Below are 23563 nucleotides of genomic sequence, written 5' to 3'. Positions count from 1 at the left end.
TTCCTTTGCTCTTTGGAACACAAAAGGAGATGTGTTAACTGATGTTACCACTGGTCTCTTTTGAATAATGAAAGTGGAGGATGATCAAGGACTGTCAAGTCTCAAATAAGCACTGTTAAAAAGGATAATAAGTGGTACATAATACCCGTATATTATATTTCATATCTTCTGATTTTGATAGGACTGCATTGTCTATCTGACCGTCCATCCGTCCGTCCATCCATCCGTCCATCCATCCATTCATTTATTTATATTCTGTGTAAATGTAATTTCTGATCAAATAAATAATAATTGCAACCTTAAAAAAAACAAAACAGTTTGCGGTGCTTGTTTGTAGGGTTGCACAATTTGGAAGAGAGAGAAATAAAGAGGCAATTATCAGTACGACCATGTCTTGAGCCTGAGCGCTTCTAATTACACATTTAGAAAGATGGTTGGTACATGTTGCATTCCTAAATGCACATCATAAGCAAGCTAAATGCAGCGCTTGTAAAAGAGTTTGAGTAGATCAGCATTTCCTGCAAAACAAGCCACTAAAATCACTAGAAAATGAGCTGCTCAGTGCCGTGCTGCACTCTGAAATGCATAGTGCATATATTTATTTAGCAGTTTATTTAATTGTGCAGCTCTACTCCTTAAGCCATATAGGTTATGTAATAAACATAGTGAAATGTAAATCATGAGTCACTGAAAATTTTGTGGTCACCGTTTTGTGGTCGCCATTCACTTTTATTGTATGGAAAACAGTAGCTTGAACATTCTTCCAAACATCTCCATTATTATCCCATAGAAGAAAAAAAAATGGTTGGGTCTGGAACACAGAATGTAATTGATCACAGAATGTGATTTTTGGTCAAACTAAACTTTTTAATTCCTAGTTACACTTGTCCTGTCGAACAATTGCATATTGTCCAAAAATGGTAAGCTTGAACAAGACCAAAAGTGATGTGCTTGAACAAGTTAGAAAGGTGAACAAGACATCACTAATGCTAAGCCACTGAAGCTCTGTGTTCCAGAGCTGAGAGCCAATGCCAGCTGGCAAAGGCTTCAGATCCTTAATCTTTGGTTAACACGTCCATGTAGGCAACTTCTGCCCCACTTTTCAGCTCTACTTTCTGCAGAAAATCTCTGGTTCTCACATTCCATTTAATTTGATCAAACCATCAAGCTTTGTGCGAGCAACCTTATGAAACCCTTCACCAACCAAAAATGCGCCCCGACTTCCACCAGTTCTTCAGTGGAATGGATCAAGCAACTCTGATTTATTAAAGTCAGAAGCAGACAGGTGTTCTGATAATGATTTGTCCCTAACCCCACCCACTCAAAAACCGAAAAAGAATCTCCATTGCCTCAGGCTCTTTGACTTTTTTTCTCTCTCTCTCCTCCTTCTCTACTTCATTTTTTTGATTGTTATGATTGCTGTGCGTTCCTATGCTGTTCAGCCTGCAGGAAGGTTTGGTTGGTACATGTCAAGCTACTAAAGTATGCAACGTGGACAGCAGCCTTTTTGCTTATTAATTACTAACAGACTCCATGTTCTTCATCACCTGCAGCAGAGACCCACAAAACCAAAGCTCTTTAATGTGCTTCCACTCTTGAAGAAACTCATTTCTCAGTGCAAACGCATAAATAATCGGCCCGGAGATTAACATGAATAGGTTTTGTTTACCAAACAGTTCAATGAGATTTCTTTTTCTTTCTCTTTTCTTTTCTTTTTTTTTTTTTTTGCTGATCTTCTAGACTTTCACACACGTGCTTGCTTGATAAACGACTCTTTCAGTTCTTCTAAAGTGAATAAATGAGGTGTGTAAAAGGGAGAGGAGCTAAAGAAGTTTTAAAGAGCATATCTGAGTGAGTTTCGGCATGCCCTCTCGGCTACTTGCTATCTTCAAACTGATACTTACCTAATTATACACACACACATGCACACACTCGCATGCATGGATATTCAGTCTTCTTCCCACCCTCTATCTCACGCCCCCACCAAACTAACCCTCCTAACCGACCGCCTGCTATCCACTTGCAAAGTACTGCTGTTGACACACAGGAATCCAGACCCACACACACACTCATGCTCGTTCTCCCTCATTGGTGAGAAGGACTCTCCTCTGAACCAGACGACAGCTTGTGCCTCTCTCTTTTTCCTCTGCTGGCAGGTGTTAGAAATAAAACCATAAATAAAAGTACGAGGGAGCCAGAGACAGCGCGAGAGAGCAGGACAAATGTCTATCTTCCTTTGTTGCTGGAGAGAGGGGGAAATATGAGGAAAAGGGAACAATATGACGGAGAAATCTGTTAGTTAGAGTAGCTGTCAACTGCATTTTTGTGTGTGAAGGGGATTGAAGAGAACACTCGGATCATCTGGGCTCAAGCTGCAGCATTGTTGCTTGAGTTTGAGTGCAGCTGAGGGGAAACAAAGTAACCGAGAGGAACACAAGGCAGTCATGGACACTACAACACCTGGATGACTTGGAAGTGCACACTGGAGTTGGACCCTATCCTGCCCACAGTCCACTGATACAAATGAGGTACTGTTTTTTTTCTAAATCTAGTTCCCCTTCTAAATCTAATTCAAATCTAGAGATCTGTTGCATTTTAGATGATGTTTTGGGGAAAGACTGTATTTTGTGTTGCACTATGCACAGAAACAGCAGTATGAGACCACATTTAAAGTCTTGGATTCAGAATCTAATTTCCTCTAGGAAATAAATAAAAGGTTTTAGGATTTTGAAAACAAAGAAACAATGCAATGAAGAAGAAACATTTCAGATTCAGATTTATAGGTCACTTATCAAGTACATTTGTAGCACTGATCATGTGAACTAATTTGTACAGTCTGATGTTCTTGCTTGCTGCCACTGAAGCTCAAGAATCTGTGTACTGTGAGCTGCTGTCATATTAAGAAAGTATGAAATTCATATCAGTTTTTTAATCCAAGCTCAATCAAATTGTTGTTCACATGCAAATATTCCTAGTAAATGAAACACATTTAAATGAAACATTATGTTTCAATTTTATACTGCTCCTCAAAAAATTAGAATATTGTGAAAGTTTTTATTTTATTTTTATGTAACATTTAAAAAAAAGTGAAACTTTCATATATTCTAGGTTCATTACATGTAAAGTTAAACATTTAAAAAGTTTTTTTTTTTGATGATCAGAGCTTACAGCTCATGAAAGTCAAAAATCCAGTATCTCCTAAAATCAATAATAATAAAAAAGGATTTGCAAAACAGAAAAGTTATTTAAAGGTGCCATATGATTCATTGATACAACATTTTAAATGGTTTCCTGGTGTCCCCAGATTGTGTATGTGAAATTTTCTCAAAATACCCCACAGATTAATTTTTATATCTTGTAGAAATTGCCACTTTTTAAGGTAATGCAAAAAAGTTTATTTTTTTTGTGTCCCCTTAAATGAAAATGAGCTGGTGTTCCCACCTCCCTTTTCAGACAAGTGTGGAGCTTCAAGAGCTCATGCTCTTGTCATACCACCGGTTTTACGGTTAACTGGTGGTGACCATGTTACCGACCTCACATTGCTTCCAAATGCAATTTTTAATTACCACATTCCTATTTACACCCATTTTGGTAGCATGTGAAGGCAGCATTAGTGAAAACAAGCAGAGACAATGGTAGCTTTAGAAACATTAGCCTCACAAATAGGCAAAACAAAATGATGCATGATGCTTACATTGTCTGAAGTCTGGAGATTTGTGCATGAAGCGCTGGTATTGATCCCTCTTTCAGAAGCAATCTTTGCACAACTCTAGCTTGAACTGACCTTCATTTAAATTAAATTAAATGAATGCATTTAACAGACGCTTTTATCTAAAGCGACTTAAATTGCATTCAGGCTAACAATTTTCTCCTAACATGTGTTCCTTGGGATTCAAATCCCCAACCTTGCGTTTGCTAACGCAATGCTGTACCACATGAGCTACAAGAACACTTTGTGAGGTAGCCCAGTGTAAAATCTTAGCTCAAATGAAAAGGACTTTTCCGTTTTTTTCCAGGACATATACTTTGAAAATTAAATGTGACCACCCTCTCCTCAGCGGCCTATGGAGACTCCTATGTTCGTTGGTGCATCCCAACACACAACACTTTTAATGGCTCTTTGGCGCTGACATTGTACCTTCAGCAGCTACAGCACGAAACCATAATGGTGGACGGCAGCTTACACAGTATTACCGAGTATGTCGTCATAGTCTGGAACTGCTCGTGTGGAGAGACTGTTTATGATTTATTGGGATTATAAAACAATGAGTGGGTGAATTTTTACCATTACAGGTGAATTGTTTTCAAACAGTGTGGCCACGCAACTGTGTTCAAACACCTTATAAAAGTGATTTCTATGGCACCTTTTAAAGTATGTTAATTTATGCACATACCTGTACTTGGTCGGGGCTCCTTTAGCACAAACTCCATCATCAGTGAAGTGTGGCATGGAAGCGATCAGCCTGTGGCACTGCTGAGGCACCTATTGAGCCTTCAACTCGGCTCGACTGTTTCTCATCTTTCTCTTGAAAATATCCCGTAGATTCAATTTGGGGTTCAGGTCAGGAATGTTGGGTGGACAATCAAGCACAGTCATACCATGGTCAGCAAACCATGATATTACCAAAAATGTAAACTAAAACCAAAAATCTCTGCATAGATGGCTGCATTGCTTTTGTATTTTTATAAAACACAAAACACCAGCAGACGTCACGGCACCCCAAATCATCACTGACTTCAGAAACTTCACACTGGACTTCAAGCAACTTGGATTCTGTGCCTCTTCTGTCTTCCTCCAGACCTTGATTTCCAAATGAAACGCATAATTTATTTTTATCTGAAAAGAGGACTTTGGACCACTGAGCAATAGTCCTGTTCTTTTTCTCCGTAGCCTGTAGCCCAGGTAAAATGCTTCTGATGTTGTATCTATTTCAGAAGTGGCTTGGTAGCCCTTTTCCTGAAGACCTCCAGCTTCAGTCCACTCCTTGTGAAGCTCTCCCAAGTGTTTGAATCTATCTTTGCTTGACAGTATTCTCAAGCTTCTGGTCATCCCTGTTGCTTGTGCACCTTTTCCTACCCAATTTCTTCTTTCCCATCAACTTTGCATTTAACATGCTTTGATACAGCACTCTGTGAACAACCACCCCTTTCAGTAATGACCTTCTGTGACTTACCCCTTATGTGTAGGATGACACTTATTGTCTTCAAGACCATTGACATTATTCCCCATTATACTGGTTTCAAATAACAAGTTACCTCAAATTTACACTGTACAGATGGTCATTTAATGAAACTCAAATGTAAATATTCTAATATTTTGAGATACTGAATTTTTGACTTTCATTTGAGCTGTAAGCTCTAATTATCAAAATTAAACCAAAATAACTTTTTAAATGTTACTTGAAATTAATCTCGAATATATGAAAATTACATTTTTTGAATAGAAAACAAAAAAACATTTTTTTTTCGGATGCACCTGTACATATGTTTGCATTTTGACTATATCAAAATTAGTATTATTATTATCATTTTTAATTAATACATTGTCACTAGTGGTTCAGATTTTATTCCTGATGTTAGCGGTTTAAAGAAGTGGCTAAAGCTTTATTTTACCTACTATTAATTCTCTACTTTGTAATCTTGCGTCGTCTTGTTTACTGGGTGAAACAGTGAATGTTTAAGGTCACTAAACAAATTATTATCATTTTTATCTGCCCTGCTGGGTTGTACTGCCAGACACTTTTTTCTTGCTTGAACAGATGCTCATGCATGAAGGATAATGTTTTGATTTGCCACTCATCACCTGCATAGACAAATCTCATGATACGCCTGGGATTTGGTCCAGTTTATAAAATCCTGGTAGAGCAAGCAGAAACACTGCCCTCCAGCCCTCCTAACAGACATCAAATCAGATGCAAATATGGCCATGCTGATTGCTTGCAAACTACTTAATGTTGCGTGCATAATAGTGCGAAAGATTGAGCAGGATATGAGCCCTGAATATTCTACTGCTGCAGGGAGCAGAGATGGTAAGTGTGCATGCGTGAGCTTCTGTTGATGTGAGGGGCAGGTGACTGCATGCCTGGACAAATGAGATCATTGTTGATATGCAGTAAAAGAGTAAAAAGTTATAAAATAAAAAAAAAAATCTAAATACAATGCCATGTGTGGAGCATGTGTTTTGGAGAGTGTTTTCTTTTCTTTCTGAGCGGGAGGGTGCGACGTCCTCTTTATGACCTAGCACCTGTCTGATGGAAGGCTTTATGTTCTCCTCTAGACTGCTGTGGGGGAATAGCAATTATCCCGGCTGCCCAGACAAAATTATTAAAAAGCTTAAACTGGCTTCATAACGTCCAAGTTAAGGTCATTTGCCTGGAAACTACGAAATCTTCTTAACATGAGTCATGAGTGAATGCCCACATGAGGATATGGGGAAAACAAAAGAAAGTATCATGTCACAAAACTCCCTGCCTTATTCATTCACTTCCTGTATAGCCTCAGAAACCATTGCCTGGATTTGTTTCGTAACGCCATTGGATGTGTAAGAGATATCCTTTTAATATTAGAGTGATTATGTCCCTCGAATATGGGTTATTTTTGAATGGAGTGAGATCAGGTGATTTTTGCATTCTTCATCTCCACTGATTAAAGATCAGTGAAGACAGTGGATTTGTAAGAGGGGGAGATTTTAGGATGTGTGTTTGAGCATGGATGGATCCCACAGGGTGTGGTTTGATGGTGCTTTGCTTTAGTTAACATGTTGGCAGATATGAAGATCAGAGACACAGTGGGGGCGGTCAGACCCTTGGAATGTCTATCGTATCCTGCGGTGTGCAGCTCCACCAGCATGGCTGTGCCAGTCTGTGTGTTTATATGACTCATTGCATTCTCTTAGTTCTCAGCAGCTCATGCTGGTAGAGATAAGAACAGACTGGAGAGAGCAATAGATGGCACGGGAACTGAACTGGCATGTGTTCAAGGAAAATACACTGTTTTTTTACTCAATGGTCAATGATAAGATGTCATTTTTGTGTCAGATAAATTAATTGATTCAGAAATACATTGTGAGTACACATCTATGATGAGGATGTTTGTAATTTCTGAATTAAAATTAATGTAAATAAATGTCAGGATGATATAAGTGGGTATTTTATCAAAGGAAAAAGTCAAATGAAAAAAATTACATTTATTAGATTTCTGATCTGATTATGAAAGTAAAATGGTTGTTTCTTAGTTTTGTGTCTGTGTGTGTGTGTATATATATGCATATATGCATTTATATATATATATATATATATATATATATATATATATATATATATATAATGTGTATGTGTGTGTGTGTGTATTTATATGTAAAATGTATAGATATAAAATTTGTTACAGTGTTTAAAATTTATTTTGTAAATGCATAGTTATAATTTATTTATCATCATTATTAACGTATTTAGTTTAGTTGTTAATTCATTTATTTGTCCACCAAAGCAAAACACTGGCACCACAAATTACAAATTATATTTAAATAGAAAATAATAATAATGACTTAAAAATAAAATGATTCCTTGTATACACTGTATGTAGATATTTTTAAATAATAATAATTATGATACACTCATTTGTGTTCAATGTGTACCCAAAATATGCTTTTTACTTGGTCATAAATTTACTTTTTCTTTTAATGGTTACACACCATAACATTTTTAGAGCCATTTTTACTTTATCATTCTTTTATGCCATTGATCCCCATGCCATGTTATATAAATATGGTAATAATTCGGTTCCATGGATTCTATTGTATTCAATTACCATGATACAACCATGGTACTTTTTGTCACTGTCATGTCAGAAATAGTATTTGTATCATTTGACTTAAATGCAATGCATGCAATTTCTGAGACTTTGCAGTTCATTTTATTCCATAAAGTGCTCTCTAACTCCTCCCATGGTCTGTCTTGTGTATGAAGCACCTGCCCCATCACCTGTCAGTTGGAGGCAACAGGCTGATTCTATATCTGCACCTACATGTACCAGAGTTTCGGTCTGTGGAAAAGGACGCCATGCCACACCCAACAATATTCCGTGTCCTTGTTCTTCGCGTGCAAATATTTTCTCTCCTCACTTACACTCGTTTAGCTTGCTGAATTCAGGTCAACAGGGCCACTCGGGGTAGAATGGGTGTCTAAAGCCCCTTCACTCAACCCTGTTAGTCTGACTGGCCTTAAAGGGCTCACCTGCAGAATGAACAGATGGTGAAGGAGGAGGTTTGGGGAGTAATAAGAACAGACCTTGTTTGTGTGACTGCACGCTATTAGTGCCTCCCCCAATGGTCAGCACAGATAGGATGCAGACACACAAATAAGGCCTGTTCTTGTTTCGTGAGCTCAGACAGACCAGACTCTTTGTTTGTACTCTGGTACAGCTTACTGGGCAATTTAAGTGGAATGACAGAAGTGCAGTTATTTGGGGAATGTGGAAAGTGTCAGTGATCTTTATTGGGAGTGGGGGTCGACCATGATAATGAACTTGCTTTTCTTTGGCTCACAAAAGGCTTAATGGTTAACCATTTTTATAGTGTCCTCATTTTGCTTTTACAAAAGGCCATTGGATTTCAAGATATAAGATATGAAAGAAACGGGTTATGATTGTTGTAATGTGTTGGAAGGCACTAGCACTTTTTATTTGTCATTTTGAAGGAACTTTTTATGGTTTTAAAACAGGAACATTTGTCTATAAAATCTAATAAATTCTTGAAAGGATAAAAGAATGAAAGGAAGTATGGATATTTTGATTTTTTTTTTTGTACATTATTCTTGTACAAATGTATGTCAGTGCAGGTGTAAATGTTTTCTTATTTCCTTTTTTTTGTGTGTTGCACATGTTTGTGTTTGTCTATGAAAAGTGATCCTAAAAAGCCAAGCCCTACAGGTATGTGTAAAAGACTTTTTTTTTTTGGGCTCTGCTCTGTGCACACCTGTTTAGTTACGTAGCCTGCAGGCTTTTTCAGACTGGCTTGGACCCAATGTGAATAAAACAATTTGTGTGTGATTTATTACATAGATTGACCTGAATAAAATTTGTCAGAGAAAAGCTTAAGAAGTACCAGCAATGCAGGTATTATGTGGTAATTTCCAAATGTTTTTTTAAATTGAAGTTTAAAGTTAAACAAAAAATATATTTAAATAAAATATAGTATAGCACACAGTTTTTGTTTTTAGTAAATTAAATGAACCTTAATTTTTCCTTATTTTGTATAATATTCATGCATTAACTATATTTTATTTTAGTTATTACAATGACTGTTTATAGGACTATTACACTGCACCACTTTTGCATTAAAATGGTTATATCGGCGTATTAAAATGTCACACACACAGATTTCAGCCTGCTGCATGGTCATTCTCAAAGTGAAAGCATTGTTGCGATCACATTTCAAAACAAGCCTCTCTGAGATACTAGTCTTTACCTGTCGATATAATAAAGCAGAGGGAGGGGGAGCGTTCGCCTGGCTTGGTTCACCTCCCGAACAGTGTGTGAAAGAAAACAGGAAGTTAAGTGTGAATCAGTGTGACGTGAATGGAACGGTGAAAGTAGGTCATCTTTGAAATGTGACAAATTTACAGGCACATTAAAGAACAGATTGAGCTGTATAAATCTTAGAAAACATAAGCAGGGCTAGTGAATGTCATATGTCAATTTAAGCTGTGAATCATGATACCATGACCTGACATAGAGATGTTTGCAACTCATTTTACTTTCATAATCTGATATATTTCCAGTGTGAACTGTTGGGCGGGACTTGATTTTATCCACTGGGAATTGATTGGATCTTCAAACATAGGCGTTACACATCAGAATGGAGACAGACACAATGTGAGTTAGCTAAAACAATGCCTAAATACTAACGCCGATGGACAAGCAAACTATTTTCAGAAGAAGAGTAAGTTAATATGTTTCGATTTAATGATTAAGACAACAAACTATTTTGTCTTTGGACTAACATGCACTAAGGAATTGCTCACAATAACACAAAGAACATGCATTTGTTTGGGTCAATTTGATTTTGCTTGATTATAAGCACTTTTATTAATGAAATTAGCTTTTATTTTATTTTTTTGAATACTTTTTTCCCTCTTTTCCTTGTTGATGCTTCTTGGGTTATTTGTTGATCAGTAAACTGATGTAAAGGCCCTCTTGTAAATACTTTTCTTTTAAATGAACATTAATAAGTAATGCATAAAAACCATACGTGTCTATAATTAAACCTTAAAAGAGATTTGCCAGTGCCTAACCAAACCTATGCTGGACTTTAATGTGAAGCAGTGTGGTACATGCTTAAATATCCTACAGATGCATTATTCAATCAGAACAAAATCAATGTAATAATAGTTCTTTGTTTCCACACTCAGCACTAGTGCTTGTGTACATAAAGCTCCTGTATTTGACTAGGTGTGTCTAGTATGGGAGGTATTAATGTTGAAAGAAGGTGAGTGCACAGATGTCCTAAAGAAGTGGTCACATTTTTCTTTAAGATGAGACCGTGGGGTTCAAGGTGGTCTAAAGAAGCTCAGCTTGTTAGAGTAATACCTTAAAGCATGCATTGTTACACCAATGGGCTTCTCTCTCTGCTGGGTTGGAGAGAGGGTTGAGGGCAATGTCAATGCTTTGGGAACGTAAAAAAGGATTTTGGTGTCTGTCTTGATGGAGTAGGTGGAGGAAGGCCTCGGGCACTTTGAGGGATCAGGCCCCACACCAAACACAAACAAAGAAGTGTTCTTCACCTCTAGATGTCCTCACCCACCCCATCAGAATTTTAATGATTCCATACATAGATCTATAATTAGATTTTTTTTTTTGTAGAAAAATACTTTAAATATAATGGATTACTTTCTTATGGACACATTTGTTAAAGAAAATTAAACAGTCAAATTAGACAGTATTGGGGAAGCAAACAGAGCTGTTTAGAATTAGGTCCACAGTCTGACTAGCAGCTTTAAAAGTTAAGTATTAACCTTTTACAATAAAAGTGCTGTATGTTAAAGCCACGTCAAGCCAGGAAATTATTAAAGATCCAGTTCAGTTGAAAGTGAAAATTATTTCATTATTTAGTCATCATATTGTACTAAATCTGTATTGTGTTCATTCTCCGTGGAACATAAATAGAGACTATTTGAATAACTGTTACATAGTACTTTTCCATACTTTTCAAAACAACAATTCATCAACAAAACATTTAGGTTTGGAAAATCCAAACTCTTGACCAAAATGATCAACTTGTTTTGATTAAGTAATAAGTAAATAAATTCACAATATTAATTATTCAGTGAGCTATCTCTGTAATATTTGACTAATCATGTCAAAACATTTTTATACCCCTTTTGATATTACTATCAAGATACAGCAGCTGAAAATGAGCTGACATCTTTTGAGTGTGAAAGACAGATGCCATGATACACCCTGGATCTCTCTGTCACAGGCCAATTAGACCAACGGTGTCAGCCTGCTTCAGAGCAATATAACATACAAACATAAGCCTATGACACCACACTGTTAAACCCTAGCTCAAACAAGCAAAAAAAAAAAAAAAAAAAATCTAGAAATTAAAGGTTATTGTGGTCTTTTTGGTATTTTCATTGTGACATTGTATATAGTTATTAATAAAAATGTATTTTATAAGAGGACTTAATGTGACTTAGTGACACCTATACCCTATGAAAAAAAAAAAAAACCTTTTGCCTTATCGCTGACATTGATGAATATGTACATATTTATGGATTCATGTGGTTGTTATCAGCTTCCATGTGCTTTTGCAGCATTGTTTTCTTTAATCATATACTGTAGCTCGGTGGAGAAGATGGCAGTTTTCTATTCATTTGATTTGTTGACGCCCTGACTTCCAGGAACCCTCCAAAATTACAGGGAGAATGTATACAACAAAGACCAAAACATAAGGAAATAACATGTTGAGAACATGGGAAATTACATGGTGGATTTTACAAAAAATTGTAAAATGGGAAAGACATCAATCTGAATGTATGGAATAACTGTATAGTAATGGGCTGTAATATAGTGTATTATTCAATTTGTTTTATAGTAATAGCTACGCACAGCATTCACAATATTACTCCTGCTATTTGTACAGTACATTTAATTTGTGTAGCACAATAAAGGGTTTTACAGTTATATTTTACAATGTTTCCCAAGTTTTGATGGCATTATTTGACATATTTCTAGTGACATGGGATATTTTAGTGAGGAAATACCATAGGGCAAATGTTAGTTTGTTAAAGCATTGCCTTGATAGCTCTTTGGATATTTGCATACATTGTCCAATACATGAGCAGAAAAGAAAAGTCATTTCAGAGAATTAAATAAAGTAATTATATTTTAATAACATATTTCGAAGACATTAAATAAAGAATACTAACTGAAAAACTGGTTTTTATTTCTGTGTTTGCATGTAAAGAATCCAGATACGTTCCTTAAATCTCACATGACCTGTGCACCTAATAGTATTCTCTATCTGGAGAAATAAAGAGACCTTTGTTTAGAGTAGGGAAAAGGTAACCATTTGTGCAGTGTTTGCTGTTCAGATGTGGGTATAGGTTTTATCAGTACAGAGGGTCAGATTGTGTTTTTGTGAGTATGTTTGCTTGTGGATCATGTCATGCAGTTGGATTTAGCTGCGTTTACATTCAGCCTAAAAGAGAAATCGAGATGGGCGAGACTTTTTGTGTCCTCTCTCTCTCAAAAAAAGATGTACTACAGATATTGTTTGAGTGTTTCGAAGATTAACAATATATTGTTTCAAAACTATCATATTAAACAATGATTTATTCAGTTTTACATTATATTTTTGGGTTGATGATATGTTTACACATAACTTGTATGTAAGGTAGTCTAAGGCACCCAGGGGCAAACCAACTAGCATCCTTGGGTAGATTTTATCTCCAAGTTTAGAAAATCTCTCTCTTTAATTTATGGGTCAGTGAATAAGGCAGACGTGGGTCATCAGCACTGACAGTTTGCTAAGCCTTCATTGCTTTAATAGCCCAGGAAATGTCATAGCTCAAGCTATCTCAGGCTTGCCTGTCCCTCAAGGCAAGACACTGAATACTAATAAGCGTTGCTTCTCCCATGACCCAGATTTGTTTAGGTAAATAGAGAGCTGTTTGGAAACATGGGAAATATGTATGAAAAAAAGAAAAAAAACTTTTCCAAGATGACCTTTTCAGTCAGGGTCTTTTTCATGAAGCATTCCATCTCAGGTATAAGCTGCAAGCAAGACTAGACACTTGCCCATTATCATAGTTGGAGAGGCTGAAGTGTCCTCATGTGACTGCCTTGACATCTTCATGCAGAAGCTGCACTACAGCAGCAGTTTTGAGTAAGGGATCCAGCTGTAAATGATGTAGATAAGTATAGAGGATGAGGGCTGCATGCTGCGCTCTTTAATTAGAACAGGAAGATGCAGCGGCAGCGACTGAGCCAAGTCTGCCACGGGGGGAAGAGCAGAGCCTGTTCAGAGACACTTAACTTTACCCAGTGGAACACCAAATCCACTAAGAACTGCAGCGATGAGCCAAGCTTTACTGTGCATAAATCTGTGCTGGCACATCAAAAACATTGCCTAGAGGGATCTAATCCACTATGCTCAAATTTGGAGATGCAGCATCTGTCAAGACAGTAGTTATAATACCTTACATTTTTTTTCTTAATATTTTTGTTTCCCAATTTCTTTGCAGTGTGCATGTGCCTCCTAAGCCATGCTCCCCGGCTATGGATTCTCTCCTCTCCTTGATTTCCAGCCTCACCTCCAAGCGTTCCATTGCAGAGGCGAGAGCTCTGACATGTGGTTCCCAGGCTCAGTCGAGACCCAGGCTCTAAGTGACTCTCGGGCAATTAGGCCTCTCCTGCAACAGCATCAACACATTGCTGTGTGTCAGCAAGAGACGTTGGCCTTCATTGATCTTCAACAGTCAAGCGTTAATGGTGTCCAATCATGCACAACGGAAAACTGTTCCTCTCTTTGCTCCAAGCCTGTCAGATGCAATGGAAGCAGTCCATCTGATTTTGCCAATAATGGGAGTACAGACACAACGCTGGACAATTATTTGACCAAGGATAGCAATAAGGTGGAAGGGGTTCATGATCCAACGTGGACACCCATTACTTCCTTACCTGAAACAGTTTATGAAAAACCTGAACCAGGAGTTAAGGGACTCCGTTCTCGAGACTTGTTTCTGCCTCTGTCCTCTACATATGTACCCGAGAACAGGAACTCTTTGGAGCCTCAACAGCAGAGCTCCCCTTCTTCCCCCTTGGAGTTTCAGAGTTCTGACCCATTTCGCCCTCAAAGACGCACATCTTTGGGATCTATAAAGGAGAAGTCCATAAGTAAGTGCTTCTCTCATTTAAGTCTTGTTCCTACATTCCTGCTTTAAACAACAAATAGTTTGTTATAGTGCAGGGTTACTTTCACCTCTCAAAACTGTGCAAGAGCTTTCTGATAGATTACTCTGCTGGTCTCTGGAGGCTCCTAAATACAGTACACATTTAGGATGTGGGAGTCTCTAATAAAAGGTTGATGAATTGAAACATGTTTATATGATAAGGCAGACGTCCAAAATCTGTGCTGCTAACAGGTCTCCCACAAAGGCTGGGACCTACAGTACTAAAGTGATTGTGTCTGTTAAAACTAGAGATGAAATGTACAAGTGGATGGTTCCACTCAATATGCCTAGTAAATAATTGTCTATATTATCTTTTGTTTTTCTTTTTGTACATTTTGTATTTTGTCTATTTTTATATTATTGTTTTTATTATCTGTGTCCTTTCTTGTCACTGTCATTCTGTGGCACTGTGGAGCTTCTGTCACAAAAAAAAAAAAAAAAAAAAAAAAAAAAAAAACCAATCCCTCATACGTGTAAAAAATACCTTGCAATAAAGCTAATTCTGATTCTTATTCTGATTCTAATAGGGCGTAAGATGAGGGTGTACTCTCCAGACACTATGAATGATGGGTCTCTCAGTAGCCCGGGTGTGGAGTGTGATTACATGCTTCCAACATCCTTCGAATCATTCGTAGAAGGAGGCCTTGGAATGGTGGGTTCTACCATTCCCACATCCAGTAGTTCCAGCTCTCTCCCAGGGGAAGATGAGGACCTTTCTCTTCTTTCCTTACCGACGACTCCAAAACCTTTCTTAGATCCCCTTCAGGAGGGTGCCAGATTGGAGGGGGGTGTGAATGATGGGGGGAGGCAGAGGTTGGGCCTGGAGGACTGCGGGACTCTGAAAGACCCTGCCTTTAACAGTGGGACCTCGCTGCCTCTGTCCCGTTCTCGCTCAGCAGACAACGAGCGCCGGCGCTTCTCTGCCTCTGAGCTAATTTCTCGTCTTCAACTCTCCCAGAGGAAAAACTCTTTTACCCTTAAGCTAGGCAAGTCTCTTTCTGCTCGTGTGGCCTCCCGGGACCGCCACCTGTCTGGAAACCTCAGCTCAGACTGTAAGTGACTCATCATGACTGATTAGCCTAATGAAAGACTTTATTGTGAAAGTTTTTCCTTGTGATGTCATTATCACACTCCAGTGCTATATTTTCAGCTCTATTCCTTTTGTATACTTTCTCCCTCCCTTGTCTGTTTGTAGACAAACCCAGCTCCAGACATCGCTTCTCAGGGGGATCAAGTGACAGTGCACCACATTGTCCAGTGGGGTCTGCACCACCTCTGCCCTCTGCTGACTGTAATCTGCCACAGCAAAGGAGAAGTTCCAAGCAAAGGTGGCTCTAAAACTCAGATAAAGATCAAAAGCAGTAGAATATAACCGTTAACATATTAACATTTAACATTTCTACTGTTTTTTTTCAGTATGAGAAAGGTTTCCATTGATGAGGATGGAGAGAGTCCTCCTAGTAGCTCTAAACGCCTGTCACGCTTCTTGCCAAACTGTAAGTCCAAAATAGAATAAATCTGGAATTTGATATATACTGTACATATATATAGTATTATTTACCAGTTTTCTCTTCCTCTCTCTCAGTAATCTTGTATCAGGAATACAGTGACGTTGCTATAAACAGAGATATACAAAGGCAGCAGGGGGCGGAGCCAGGAACCGATGAGGAAAGAGGAGACTCTGTGTCCACTGGCAACCTGTCTCCATCCAGTTCATTCCGCTCATCTCGAGGCTCCGCCTTTTCCCTTTGGCAAGATATTCCTGATGTTCGTTCCAGTGGACAACTTGACAACTTCAGCAATGAAGAGCGTAAACTACAGGAGGTGACTCCAAGATTCAGAAAGTCTGTTTTTATTTTTAATTTTTTTTTGGGGGGGGGTGGGTTTTATCAACCAACACATTTTGCTGAGAAAGAAACAATTCATTTTATCTTGACTTGTTTTCTCATTTCAGGCCAAGTTTGAGTTGGTGACGTCAGAGGCCTCATACATACGCAGCTTGTCTATTGCAGTTGACCATTTCATGATATCTCCTGAGCTGTGTGAGTGTCTTGGGACACAGGAGAGGCAGTGGCTCTTCTCCAAACTGCCTGATGTAAAAGAAGTCAGTGAGAGGTGAATAAAGAATAACTAAAATTTAGCTATTTTTGAAAGAGTAAGCCTTCTTCAGAGATGCAAGCTATCCCTATTTCAATTCTCCTCTTGTCCACAGATTTCTTCAAGATTTGGAGCACAGGTTAGAAGGAGACATTCTGCGTTTTGATGTGTGTGACATTGTTCTTGACCACTGTCCTGCACTGCGGAGGGTTTATCTGCCTTACGTCACCAATCAAGCCTATCAGGAACAGACCTACCAGCGGCTATTGTAAGCAGTCTTTTACTGTAAAGCTGCAATTTAACAAGCATAACAATTATTGCATTATTGCTGTTAAAGAGGTTTATTAATTTGCTTTTTTGGTGTTTTCTTAGGCAAGAGAATCCCCGTTTCCCTGGAATTCTTGCCCGCCTGGAAGAGGACCCAATATGCCAGAGGCTGCCTCTTACATCATTCCTTATCCTTCCTTTTCAAAGGATCACACGCCTCAAAATGCTAGTGGAGGTATTTCATCATGCACATCCAAATGTGATAGTGATAGAGGGCACAGTCTCTATCTTTTAAATTTTGCACAGCTATCTTAAAAGTTGAAAACTCTTATCAAGCTTTAGAACCAGGCTTACAAAGTTAATCAATGAAACTATCTTGTGGTAATGAACTGTGTCCATTATAGAATATCCTAAAGAGAACAATGCCTGGATCACGAGATGAGGACACTGCCACCAAAGCACTTAATGAGCTCAAAAAGGTTAGTAAAGTAAGAGAGGACCATTTATTGGAGTATAAATGAAAATGAAAACTTAATCTGGTCTGTTTCACTAGATAATAAAGGAATGTAACTCCAGCGTGCAGTCCATGAAGAGGATGGAAGAACTAATTCATCTAAACAAGAAAATTCACTTCGAGGGGAAGGTATAACATTTAGCATTAATTTTAATGTTTACTTATCTACTGAACTGTATATCATGTAGGGGCATCATGAACCAATTTTTTATTTTTTTATTGAGGTGCAAGTGGCAGCACTGGCTCATTTTGTGCCATTCGCAAAGTATGATGCGACCAATAGGGGATTTTTGTTGTTGTTGACTACTTAGTTCTGTCCATAAACATTTGTCTGTCCAAAGGTGCATTTTGAGGGTCTAAATGTCACACAATAAATATCACATGACTAAATTTAATTAACAACTTTACTTATAATTGTTATCAAGTATACAAAATAATTAATTGCTTTCGGAAGTTGCATTCAGAAATCAGTTTGAATAAAATGTTTTCATATTACTGGCTAGTCAGTTTATGTGTTTGTTTTCTTTTATTTTAGATTTTTCCTCTCATCTCCCAGTCTCGTTGGTTGGTCAAACATGGTGAACTGCTAGAAGTGGACACGCAGAATATGAGTATTTCTGGGTCCAAGTTTAAACTTACCACTCGGCCTGTGTACCTTCACCTGTTTAATGACTGTCTTCTGCTGTCCCGGAGGAAGGAGTAAGTCTAATGGGAAAGGAAGACAGATAAAATTAACAAATGTGCCCTTTAAAGTGTTAGTACACCCAAAAATTAAATTAGCTTGTGTTTTACTCACCCACGAAGTGAATGACTTTCTTCTTTCAGACGAATCCAGTTGGAGTTATATTAAAGGGATGGTTGATTGCAATTTACCTTTTTTAACGTCAGTTAGTGTGTAATGTGGCTGTTTGGGCATAATCAATATCTGCAAAGTTGCAGCTCTGAGAGTTAAATGCAAATGGAGATATCATCTTTTTAAAATTTTGTAGTTTAATGCCTACAAAAAACAGCAGGTAAAGGATTACAGCGAGCTTCTTCCCAGGTCCGTTTTGTGACAAACCCAGATAAACCCCAAACCGGGAACAAAGGGGGCAAGGCCATGCTGTGCTGCTTTAGAGAAGAGGAAGAGAAAGCTAGGGGGCCGGGATGTTCAGACATGTTCAAGAGGTGGTTAAGTGAATCACAACACACTCAGCCAGCTGACCAATCTCAGCCCATCACGTATTTCTGAGTAAGGGGCTTCATAAAAATATAATCGAGGCGTCTGTCAGAGAAGGTACATATCAGTATGGAATAAATGGAATAAAATTTTTTTTTTAACGAAGCATGAACACATGTTAGACTGCACCCCATCAAGCCTAGAAAAAACCCAGTCAACAGCCAGGATAAAAATGATCCTGGCTATTCCAAGCTCTGTCATTGCAGTCAGTGGGTGTTGCAGTTGAACTGTCCACATGTTGTCAAATAAAGCTCACACGCAGTATGTAATATGTGCAGAGAGTGCTCCTCTGAGACATGCTATTTGCGAGTTTGTTTATAGGAGCAAATGAAGCAAAGTTTCTTTACTTTGGCAAAGAAAACCCAGTCTCCTATTGGTTTATATTGAAATCCTCCAACATTTTTCTTTACAAATCCTCAGATTGTATTTCTAATTCATGACTGGCATTTCGTTTTGTTCTATCTCTGCATTCTTCATTAATCATGTCTTACGTCATCTGCCGGAACTGTTTCAGTGTATGACAGTCAGCATAAGTGAGAATTTTTTTTTTTTTTTTTTTATCAGGTATGATATATGGAAAATTCAAAATCTCATGGATTTGCTAGAGGGGGCCTTTATTCATCCCTTAGAGCTGTCTGCGGCACATTTTATTATGAATGCGCAAGCTTTATTTGACGACTTATGGACTGTTCAACTGAAACACCCACTGACTGCAATGAAATAGCTTGGAATAGCCAGAACAATTTTTGGTCACACTTTATTTTAAGGTCCAATTCTCACTATTAACTAACCATTAACTATGACTTTTGCCTGAATTAATTCCTAATTTGCTGCTTATTAATAGTTTATAAGTTTATACAACTAGGATGCATCGGGGGTATGTAAAACACAGTCTAATTTTCATTTTTGGGTGAACTAACCCTTTAATGTCCAATGCAGTATCTGGATTCTGAAGCAAAACCAGCTAAAAACCTTGTTTAGATGATATTACTCTGCTACAAAATCTGTCCCCTTTCTACCCTGTCACAGCACGTGGAAATTTATGGTGTTTGTACATGCAAAGATTGAGGACCTCAAGGTGAAAGATCTAAGCCAGAAACTTCAGGGAATCTCAGGCTTCATCTTCTATCTGCAGTTATGTGAGGGCCAACAGTTAAAACACCAGATTCTGCTCAAGTCACCCACAGAGTGAGTACATTCACATCATTCTCAAAAATTAACATCCAAAATCACTGAAAAATAGATCTGAGCATTCCTAGAAATTGAGGCACACCAGGAAATATGTCCTTACAGGATGCATAAAATTAAGTTTAAAACGGAGTCAAGAACATTTTGTTTTATATGTAGGAGCAGCAAACAGAGGTGGATAACAGCCATGTTTCCCTCCGATCCAAAGACAGCTATTGAGCAGACCAATGAGAATGATGGTGTGTAATTTCTTTGTCTCACTCCTGTCATGCATTTCAGATTTATCTACATTTAAAAGTTAAAGCTGTTATTTAAATGGTATGTAGAAAGTGAATTGTGGCTGGTTGCATTAGATGGATAATCACCAAGTTAGGCTGCAGTGTTTACCAGATTGTTCAGATACTTTATGATGAAAGTCAAAAGTTTGGCAATGTTAAAATAAGCAGTTTGGACTGTTCGGCCTAACATACAAAATCATCAGTTATTTCACTGACATAACATTGAAAAAAAGTGGATTATACAGTTCTGCTCAAGAATATCCTGTTTACTTGTGAACTAAGTACCTCAAAAAAAAAAAAAAAAAAAAAAAAAAACTCTAAAAAGGATTAGTTCACCCAAAATTGGAAATTTTCTCATCATTTACTCACTATCATGTTTTTCCAAACCTGTACAACTATATGCTTTCTGTTGAACAAGATGTTTTTTTTTATTTTTTATATATATATCAATTCTAACTATTAACAAGTTGCTTATTAGCATGCCTATTATTAACATATTGGGCGTTATAAGTAATTAGTACTTAAAAAGCAAATATTCTGCATGACCATATTTTACATCCCTAATCTTACCAAAAGCAAATATTCTGCATGACCATATTTTACATCCCTAATCTTACACAATACCTAAACTTAACAACTACATTACTAACTAGTAATAAGCAGCCAGATAGGAGTTTGAGGCAAAAAATAGTTACTTGTTTCGAGAACTGGACCTTAAAATAAAGTGTGACCAAAATATTTAAACTTAATGTCTGCATTTGTCTGTATAGATCGATCTCAAGTCCAGTGCATCAAGAGCTACCAGTCTCAGGAGCATGATGAGTTAACTCTGGAGAAGGCAGAAATCCTCCAAGCTGTAACAATTACAAGTGATGGTAAGGAAAATAACTTCCCTTCCTCTGGCTACATTCAGTTTTTTCCTTTGAAAAAGAGAAGCTGGAGGATTGCAAATAAGAGATAAATGACGCTTTATGTTTTCAATTCACAGGGTGGGTAGAGGGGATCCGGTTGTCGGATGGAGAGCGGGGCTGGTTCCCCAAAACTTATGTGGAGGAGATCACAAGCCGCAGTGCTCGTTTGCGAAACCTCCGTGAAAACATTCGCATTAAATGTGTCTCACAAAAACTAGAGGGAGAGACTCTCTGAGACCTTGAAGTATGGAACATTGTTTTACTTAAAGGGTTTCGTTCACCCAAAAGTGAAAATTAGCCTTTGTTTTACTCACCCTAAAAAGCATCATAGGTGTATGTGACTTTCTTCTTTCACACAATCATCATGATCATCCAATCAGAGTTATATTAATAATTGTCCTGGCACCTCCAAGCCTTTCAATGGGGGTAAACCTTAGGGCTAAAAAGTTTTTATTACATTCTAAATATCGATATTTATCATACAGAAAAACATGGATTCGCTACAGGATGCCTTTATTCACCCCCTGGGTGCTTCTCCACCCCAATTCCTCCCCCAAATCACCATATATGGAGCTAACAATGCCTAGTTTTACTATGCATAACCTCATCTGCATATAATTTCTATGCATATTCCCATCCACGTGACATCATATTTAACACCATAAGAGGTGATATGGACTATAAATGCTATTTGTGCCATACGCAATTTTTATTGCAAAAAAATCTAAAAACAAAACTGTTTAAAATAGTTGTCGGATAAATATTTTAGAATATAGTTTGTCTCATTCCTTTCCACTGGCCGAGTAGTATTTAAATTGTTTTAAACAATTAAAGTAACATTTAATTTATCCAGTTTTACTGATAAGGTGAACATCTTTTATTTTTTAGCCTATATTTATTGCAGTGTAAATAGAATTGTCTGACTCTGCGAGTCACTGACAAAGTAGCCTATTTTAAAAAGAAAACATGCAAATTTCCATTTTCTTGTTGTATCCTTCAGATACAGTGGTATTTTTCATAATGTTGTAGAGTTAACTTCACACGACATCAACACCTCTGTGGCAGCTGCGGTTGTTACAGTAAGCTATTATCGTTGGACCCATTCAAACCGGACAATGGAACATTCAATGACTGAATCCAGCAGTGTCCCCCATAATATCGAAGTAAGTCCACGTCATCGATCGTTGTTCTCACTAAAATATTTTTGCATAGAATGAGATCTGCAGTTTAGTTTAGATGAATTGTTGTGCATCTTAAGCACTCCTCGCTGTCATTAAAACAGTGTGAAACAGGAAAAGTGATCAAGCGCATCCACTAAATATGTCTAAATTCATATAAGTTTTGTTTAACTTCTGCATAATGACTTTATGTATTTTCAGGGCTTATCTCCATTAATGAGAGTGGAATATTTAATGTAAATGTGTATACTGAAATGAAAACAGATTTTAAAAACGTTCCTTACTCCATTACTTTTCTCACGCCAGGAAAAAGTAGTAGAGTGCGTGGTCTAGAATGTCCGTAAGGTGCGTACATATTTATGCCAAGTTTATTTTTTATAAATCCCAATATGTGCATACAAAATTGCATATGCAATTTCTATGCCTATTTTGTACGTACGCAACGTTTATAAATGAGACCCCTGAACTGTTGATAACCAACACCCACTTGGGAGGTTTGAAGGGGCCAGGAAATATTTCAGTATAGCTCCGATTGGATTTGTCTTAAAGAAGAAAGTCACAAATACCAAGGATGCTTTGAGGGTGAGTAAAACACACCCATTTTTGGGTGAACTAACACTTTAAAGCATCTTGCATCTTCTTTAACAATCCAGAGTAAATTTGTACATCACTGCAAATTTGTGTGAATATTCCTTGGCTAACATTTTAGCTCTATTAAGGTATGCTGTAAAAATCTAAACTATGCATTGCATTTATGGAGGACAAAAAGTACCACATGAAAAAATCTATTAATTTGTTAAACTGAAAATAATAGTGTAAATAAATCACTTTGCAAAGTTTTACCAATGTATTTAAAATATTTAATAATTAAAATCATGGTTGAATATTAAGATAAAATAATGTATAAATTAAATTTTACAAATGATTTAAAAAAATTGTTTTACATATCTATTTTCATTTTAATGAATTATTGATTTCTACCTTATCTGATGCTACTAGTCCTCCAATCTATCGGTAAGCCCCACCCCCTCAGTTATTGTTGCTCCCTCGGACAAACAAACAGAGTTGCTCACTGTCTTACAATGACACCTGTCATTGTGAAAACCTTGTCCCATTATGTTTCTGGACAATTTAAACACAAAAGGACCACCATTCAACTGGGAATTAAATATTCCATGGACACTGGATAACTCGAAGCAAGGGTTTACAGATCACAATGCAAGCGGGAGAAGCCTCATGTACACTGTACATAATATGAGAATAGTTTATTATTTAGACGTGTACGTTAGCATGGATTCACTAACTTACCCGTTAGCTAGTTTTAACCAGAGATACCTTGCTGAAGTACAAGATGACATTAATGTTCTGCTTGAGCAGCTGAAAATTGTATCTTAATGAGTGTATGACAAAAAGAAAATGAAAGCTTTTTCTTCATTGGGATTGTTGTTGAATGCTTATGGA

The 23563-nt window shown here is 37.4% G+C and overlaps 1 protein-coding gene across 1 annotated transcript; it reads left to right on the top strand.

Annotated features, from left to right (window-relative positions):
• Nucleotides 1–1474: 1474 nt before the first annotated feature.
• Nucleotides 1475–22474, top strand: LOC113068906 (rho guanine nucleotide exchange factor 19-like). Its single transcript, XM_026241836.1, has 16 exons — nucleotides 1475–2528; nucleotides 13743–14394; nucleotides 14978–15502; nucleotides 15646–15778; nucleotides 15867–15946; nucleotides 16036–16274; nucleotides 16405–16565; nucleotides 16663–16815; nucleotides 16920–17049; nucleotides 17219–17293; nucleotides 17368–17457; nucleotides 17864–18027; nucleotides 19577–19735; nucleotides 19895–19974; nucleotides 20784–20888; nucleotides 21002–22474. The coding sequence occupies exons 2-16, from the start codon at nucleotides 13764–13766 to the stop codon at nucleotides 21157–21159; spliced, it is 2883 nt and encodes a 960-aa protein (XP_026097621.1). The 5' UTR covers nucleotides 1475–2528; nucleotides 13743–13763; the 3' UTR covers nucleotides 21160–22474.
• Nucleotides 22475–23563: the final 1089 nt, after the last annotated feature.

This window comes from Carassius auratus, unplaced genomic scaffold, assembly GCF_003368295.1.
Source record: "Carassius auratus strain Wakin unplaced genomic scaffold, ASM336829v1 scaf_tig00000254, whole genome shotgun sequence".
NCBI lineage: Eukaryota > Metazoa > Chordata > Actinopteri > Cypriniformes > Cyprinidae > Carassius > Carassius auratus.
Note: the sequence above shows the minus strand (reverse complement) of the source record. Positions and strands in the feature narration are given on the sequence as shown.

Excerpts from the sequence above, each read along its gene's own strand:
- LOC113068906 (XM_026241836.1), top strand. The coding sequence starts at position 13,764 with ATGCTCCCCGGCTATGGATTCTCTCCTCTCCTTGATTTCCAGCCTCAC. Across the intron at positions 15,779-15,866 it reads AGGAGAAGTTCCAAGCAAAG|TATGAGAAAGGTTTCCATTG; the intron begins GTGGCTCTAAAA and ends GTTTTTTTTCAG. Across the intron at positions 16,566-16,662 it reads GTAAAAGAAGTCAGTGAGAG|ATTTCTTCAAGATTTGGAGC; the intron begins GTGAATAAAGAA and ends TCTTGTCCACAG.